We start from the raw sequence: 7,244 nt of genomic DNA, 5'->3' as shown, positions 1-7,244 counted from the left end.
TTCACTGAGAGTCATGCCAGTGGCTGTGTCTTTTCTTTGAGTGTTTTCTTCACATGGGCACATCTATTTCACACTCATAAAGAAGTGTGGTGCATCTGTGTAAGCATATATGGCCTGGGATAGATGTGGATATTCACCAGTCAGGGAAAGTCTAATTAAAAAAGCTGCTGTTGAGCAGACTAAAACCAAGTTCGCCACAGCCACTGCTTCTTCTGATTTCAAACTACAAACCTGAAAAAAAAGTAAGTTTCTTCTTCTTTCGCTTCCTCCCTTTAAGGATTGCCACAGCTCATCAGCTGTCTCCATTACCATGTCACCAATCCTAAAATACTGCAACATTGAAACCGCTGTGAGTAAGTTAAAAACAAAATATGCAACTGCTAAGACAAGATTTTGACTTAGGTGTCACCGACGTCCATGTGATTGTGTCACATGGACGTCTGAAGAGTCTGAAGAGCTGTATGCACTGGCATGGCTTGTCTAGCAGGAAATTTGAGACATACCACATATCACAAGACAAAGCTTTGATTAAAGTGATTAAAAGGACTTTAAGCTTTAAGACACATGACTGTTAAAAGCATCTGTTGTTGTATCTGTTGAATTGTGAACTCAACAGATTTGCCCCAGTGTGAAGAACTACACCCTTTTTTTTTTTTTAAAAAGCACACGTGGCACAGCCTGCTGCTACTGACAGACATCAGCTAAGAGGGTCCCACATTCATTCATCACACTCTTAGAAATATTCACACTGAAAATCTTTACTGAGATACATTGTTTAATTTGTTGGTATGTCATTTTGCTCTCAGCATATATATTTATTTTCCTTTAGATGAAAAATACTAAGACATCCACAACAGAGTCTCCCTAACAAATCTAGCAATGCCAGAAGGCTTACTGTATATCAAAACATTGTAGAGCGTTATATCTTACACAGGCAGCACAATATTTACATTTTAGGAACACTTGAAAGTAGAAAAATGATCATTTGCCAGCACCATCACATAAATTTAAGCGAGCGAAGTGTGAATTATTGATGTCTTGTGGTGTTTTATTTAAGAGGTACTGGGTTGAATTTTCTCATGTGAGGCAGCAGATGGCACTGTGTATATGTGGAAGTGCTGTCAATTGTGTACTTGCCATTTCTCAAGATTAGCATTTTATAATTATTTATTACACTCTTTAAAAATACCTTACATATAAATATCTCTAAAACATCTCTAAATATTTCTCTAAAAACATTACTTATACATACAGACGTGTGTAAAAGCACATATTAATGACACTTTTAAAAAAAAAGTTCTTTGTCATATTTTCCTCATCCTGTTCTTCTTTCATATCCTGCCTTTAATGTCACGCTTTTGTCACGCTTTAAGAAGGCGAGTGGCGGAAGGGCCCTTTTCACATGTGCCACTTTAGCCTTTAACATAAACCACAATACTTTTGCGTGAAACTGAACTTTTTTTTCCCTCTCTGTTGTGTAAAGATGCAGACAGTGTGTTTACTGTATGCAGAATAAAAAAATCTGACATAAACAGATGCTTCATCTACATCGCAAAGGGTTTCAAGGTAATGTCAAGAATAAACGATTTATTAAGATCGCTCTTTTTAAAATTAAAAACAGAACCAGTTCTTCAACAAAGTCTGCCAGCGCTGATAACATGTATACAGTATGCACAGTGAAGACAGAGGAAACACACTTTGCTTTTGGCTCTTGGTCCATGGGGCAACCAGTCAACAGAGATCTGTGGGAACGTCTCCATCACGTTGCTCAAAGGGACATTTATGTGGGCGGCTAACTCACCAAGCAAGCCTATACTAGCCAAATCCTGTTTGTCTTGGTGCTCATCCCAACCTGCTGGAGGGAGAGATGGGAGATTAAATGTTATAATCTAAACATTTAGTTCATTTGTCATCCCATACATACGAGCATGGAGGGACAAATCAAGCCAGTTTGGCCGATTTCTTCTGTCATAACGTTAACTGTGAGGGTTTCAATTTCCTCACTAAAAGCCGCGTTGATTTTTGAGCAGCTTGCACCCCTCCTAAGCCTGAAAAATGACAAGTCTTTTCCACTTTATAATAATCACGACAGCGTAGGAGAGCCCTGTTAAGATACACAAGTACTTTGATGATGAACATTTTCAGATACCAGAGCTCCAGTCTGCTGGGATTCGACTCTATAAACAATCAGAAATTATTGCTTTGCTTTGTTTGTAACAGCCAAACTCTCAGGGGTGTCATTTTTTTTTTTTATCTCTGCAAAAAAAGAAAGAAATTCTGCATGGGGAGGATGTTATGCATGTGAGACAGAGTGAGAGAATATGTGTAAGTGTGTGTGTGCGCGTGTGTGTGTGTGTAAATAACCAAAGTGTAGCAGCTGTCTCAGTCCACCATACTGAGTTATAATAGATCAAAGGCAGCTAAACTGAAGCTTACTGTTGCACTCGCAGGGTAGCAAAATTAACAGCTGCATTTACCTGCATTTGAAAGAGTTTTTTGTTTTTTTTAGAATTGATTGCAGTGTTGAGCAGTGAGTGGCAGGGCTTAACATCGGTTGCGTTGAATTGCTTCAAAAGCAGGTTGAAAAGTCACCTCACAGAGACTCTACCTTGAAGTTTGAGAAGTAACACCATCAGGTATCTGTTCACACATTTGCTTTAGTTTGGTTTTGACACAAATCCCACTACAATTTTTGGACTTGTTACATTTTTATTGAAAGACCTTCTAAGAATTCCAGCACATGCTATAGATTCATATTTATTTGTTGCAATCACAGTAACACGACGACGGCTAATAACAGAGGTCTCTATTGCAAACCAAAGATTACAGTTTGCTAAAATTACTTCCTGAAAAACCATAAATGCAAACCAGGACATGCAGTTCTGCGCATGCTGTTTCAACGTCATACATAGCCACCTCAAAGCGAGCAGCCCCAACAGGTCAGACTCTGGTCAAATGACACTTCGACCAAAAAAAAAAAAGGGGGGGGGGGGGGGGGGCAGCTTTATTGCTTTGTGTGTTTTCTACAGGCCTCTTTGTACCTGTTGGGCTGTTGTACATTTCAGCACTGGTAAATGTTTAAAACAAAATCTAATATGTGGGTTTGTTCATGGGTTTTGTTTAGCCAGCTGTACTCATGCAATGGCACATTTCAGTCTAAACACCCGCCTGCACCATGAGTGCTGAGATGTTTCATTCGTAATCTTAAGAATAGCTCCTTCAGTCTGTGGTAAGTAGGGTATTTACAGCAGTTCAACATCCGATATGTAGTCAGATATAACAAAATGTGATTTCAAGATAAGGGTGTTAAAAAATATGAACCACATCTGCTTTCAGTCAGCAGAGTAAAAAAATTAAAAGTAGCCCTTAGATTCTGTGTCTAGTTTACCGTTACAGAGCGAGCTGTGTGTTGAGGTTAGTCGAAGATCCTTAAATCTACAACAAAGTCTAAAAAGATGCAGCATGCAGGCAAACTTACTATTCATTGTGCACCTGTTTTTGCACTAAGCTGACTTTCAGCAGGCTAGCTGACTGTCCGGATGGCGTTTCATGAACTAAGTGATGCAGCAGAGTACAATTTCAGCTTCAGTAAACACATGAGAGGGTCGACAGGATGTTATCTGCTAAACGACACTCGCAGGATTTCCTAGTGAACTAGATGACTTAATTGCACAGTCAAATGATCACCCTGTTGTCTTTCAGCAGTTGAATTCAGTCCCGTCTTCTGAGACCAAAGACTGTGATGTCAGAAATATGACTGTAATCAGCTCGATAGTCATCACTGGTAAACTAAGTGACTAAGAGGGGGGGAGCCCAACAGACAGCAACAAAACAAGCAACCACTTACTGTCAAGTGACTGAGTATCAAAGGAACAATTCACTATTATTGGGGGATGAACTTAATATCGAAATTTAAATTAGATGGTTAACAGTTTAGTACAGCTGCTACTAATGAAGTAGTTACAAGTTAGCTTTCAGATTTGATGTACACAAGACGTCAGCTTAGAAAACACGTTGCACTGTTTTCGATTAAGCTACCGACCAGTACTGGAACTAAAACGAGCCCCACCTTAAGAAACTACATCAACAAACCCGTGCTTACACGTGAATGCATCAGTATTAGTGATCCAATAATATCAAACAAGAGAGTTAATCTAAGCTATGACTTCTCAGTGTGTGCCTCCATAATGAAAACTGTCAAAGTTTAAGTACGTGTAATTGAGTAATGGAGTATTTTTTATAACGATTCTAGTGAATCACGATATATAAATTACATTAACCTGAAATGAATTTTTCTTGCCATGTTCAACTGGTTGTCTTACTAAAAATAAAAATACATTTTATTATTTTTTTAAAACTTTAAAAAAAAACCTTACCAAATAAAATGTAGCCTTACTTGCTTAATCTGCAAAACCAGTATCAAAAAGCCGAACTAGTTCTTGGAGGGGAACAATACTTTAAAGAAACTCACTTGTTCCATACACAGTTCCCGGAAAAAAAAAACTAGCGTGACACATAGCAGGTAAACGATATACGAATGCAGTTTACTATTGGTGCATCTTAGTTAGAGGAGCTTCTCACAAGTGGTAAGGGTATTTCATTAGTTTTTAACCATACCAAAATGTGATTTTTTTTCTTTTCTTTTAGCAGTCTTTGGTCTAAGGTAACCCACTGAGCTCTTTCCTATAGTCAAAATTATATCAAACTATCTTAGCTACCTGTAAGTTAGGCAAGAAAGTGAATATGTGCTTTGCTGAAAAGGTGGAACTATTCCTTTAAGTTATTTGTTCCACATGGCTAAACACCTAAGAAACAACACTTTTAGGTCTGAATTTTACATTACCTGTTTCTCCCATATGGGGCAAACAACTGAGAAAATCCACTATAATGGGTAATTTGATGCCTCTGCCTGTGTCCTCAAGATCCCGATCGGTTGTGTTGAGAGGGTGGAGAGAGAGCGAGAGAGGCAGGCAGACACGACCACAGCTGCTGCTGCTGCTGTTTGAGCAGAAAACCGCACAGCAAACACACCGGACCTCTTTGACGCCGCGCTCCCGTGCGCACGTTGCGGACGCCACGGTTTGTTTGGGTTTTTTTTTCGAGTTTTGAAAGAAATTTAACACCACCGAAAATAAAAGACAAACCATCCAGCTTCAGAAACAGAGAGTGTGCGCTGTCTCCTCTGCGCCTCAACACACCGATCAGGTCAGTCACCTTCCGGTCGGCACAGAGTCTGCCGCGCTGAGTGTTGCGGTTGCTGGGCTGGGTGAGAAAATACGGGAAAGCACCCGTAGGGGGGAGAAAGTTATTTAAATTAATGAAGACTGGGTTAATATTACACTGTTGCAGTCTAATCTTATATTAAATATTCGTGCACGTGAGCCAAAAAAGGGTGATTTGATTAAAAAGTAGTTTAAACAGGTAGATCCCAGCTGAACACTTGTTGATTTATCCAGCTGTGTCTAAATCAGGTTTTATTTGTGCGTATTGTCCCCGATGTAAATGTTAAGGTCGACACGCACAGGTAGCCTACAGTGTGACAGGATGGCTGTGGCACACAGTTTGGGGGTGGCAATGACGGGGGGGCGGGGGGCGGCCACAGGACTGACAACTGACACAAAGTCAGGTGTTGGGCCATAGTGTGCCTGAAGGCCATAGTGTGAGTGTGAGCTTGACATGCAAACACCAGGCAGAGATTTTACCCATCAAACTGACCACAGCCTCTCCGGTGAGTGCGAGGAATGCTTTGTTTGTTTCTGTGTATGTCGTGCTGAGAAACTTTGTTGAATACCTCCATAAGCATTTATCTGAGTAAAATAGGCTTTTTACAGGGCCTATACAATACATTCTTGGATGTGTACTTCTGTGAAGTCTATACTTTTTGTGTCATACGTGGAATTTGTGGATATGTCACACACGCTTCAGGCAGTTTTGTGTTCTTGGAATTGACAGGAAAATAATGGTGGTGACTCAGCAATATTGTTGACTGGAGCTCAGAGTTAAACACTCGTTTCTCTTTGAGGCTTGCTGCACGGCTGTGTGATAGGTGATGTCTTTATGGTATTCTTTTAAGACTCAGTAATGACACACGGTGAGAAAGCTTGTAAGAGCCCCTTGTAAAGCGTAAGAGTGTCACAATAAGTTCAACTGTTTTCCTCATCGCTTTGTATGATCTTCATGTCAGTCGTCTCATAACACCGTGGAGTTGCTGGAAAAATGTTCAGAGACATTTTAGAACAGCAACAATCACCATTTTATCCATTATATCTTGCAAATCACAACTTTTGGTTGAAAACTTAGTTTGCTATTTACATACACAAGACATTTCATGTGTTTGGTCTGTTTACTTTCCTCTGAGACTATTATATGTTATATTTAAAATCACAGCAGCTTTATTGTCACGGTACGTTGACCCTCAAAACCAAAGACTGGGAGTCAATCTAAGGCAAGTGTAAAAACAGCTCCCCAAGTGAGTAAGTACATGTCAGTGGTAGTAAATGAGCTGAAGCAGTCATGTTTTATCATAATATTCAGCAAAGATAAAGATAGTGGAAAATCAGCAGCAATATATTTTTAACCATTAAGTCAGAAAGTCAGAGAAACAGTGTCGACAAAAAAAAGAGGAGTTATTTTATTTAAAAGTAGCAGTAGTACATTTTTAAAGGTGATCTCAAGTAACAGCAGCATTCGTACTCAAACTGATCCTGTGAATTATTAGACATTTAGCAGAATGAGCTCACAGATTAAACGTCCATGCAACGTGACCCTTGATGTAATACGGCTATTTTAAAATAAGAGAACTTAAAATATGACAAGTTATAAAAAGATTATTTTTTTCTGATTAACTCCTAGATTCATGCTGTAATATCGTTTTACTGGGTTTACAACATTTTGTTGAAGTCATTTGCGTTGCTGTCATGTAAGTTTGGTAATACTCTGTTTGACAAAGACTTTTTGTTAGCTTTTTGAATCTTTTGTTTCGCTGTGTCTGATACGCAAACAGATTCAAATATTTGTGTCTAAAATCTCCGGGAACTTTAATCAGTTAGAGAAATATCTCATATCTTTGGTGAAATTAGCCTGTAATCTCTGCATAGGCTGCTTAAAATCTGACACTAACCAATTGAGTGTGTTGATACATCATCAATCAGTGCATTATTGCCTGTAGGGTTATATAACTGCTGAAGTGAGGCGTGTGTGTGTGTGTGTGTGTGTGTGTGTGTGTGTGTGTGTGTGTGTGTGTG

The 7,244-nt window shown here is 39.3% G+C and overlaps 1 protein-coding gene across 2 annotated transcripts in view; it reads left to right on the top strand.

The window, feature by feature from the left end:
• Window positions 1-4,850: 4,850 nt before the first annotated feature.
• Window positions 4,851-7,244, top strand: part of pparg (peroxisome proliferator-activated receptor gamma) — a 40,062-nt gene continuing 37,668 nt past the window's right edge. The window contains exon 1 of one of the 2 annotated variants that reach the window (XM_013908636.1): window positions 4,851-5,205. Coding sequence is in view for 1 of the 2 variants with exons in the window: in XM_005724654.1 (XP_005724711.1) it covers window positions 5,677-5,728 (52 nt within the window). In the remaining variant the exon portion in view is untranslated. Of the gene's footprint in view, window positions 5,206-5,656; window positions 5,729-7,244 lie in introns of those variants that run through there. The other variant, XM_005724654.1, reaches the window with a different exon arrangement.

The sequence above is a fragment of the Pundamilia nyererei genome, unplaced genomic scaffold (genome assembly GCF_000239375.1).
Source record: "Pundamilia nyererei isolate P.nyererei 1_Seehausen unplaced genomic scaffold, PunNye1.0 scaffold00012, whole genome shotgun sequence".
NCBI classification, from domain to species: Eukaryota; Metazoa; Chordata; class Actinopteri; order Cichliformes; family Cichlidae; genus Pundamilia; species Pundamilia nyererei.
This window is presented reverse-complemented; position numbering and strand designations above follow the sequence as displayed.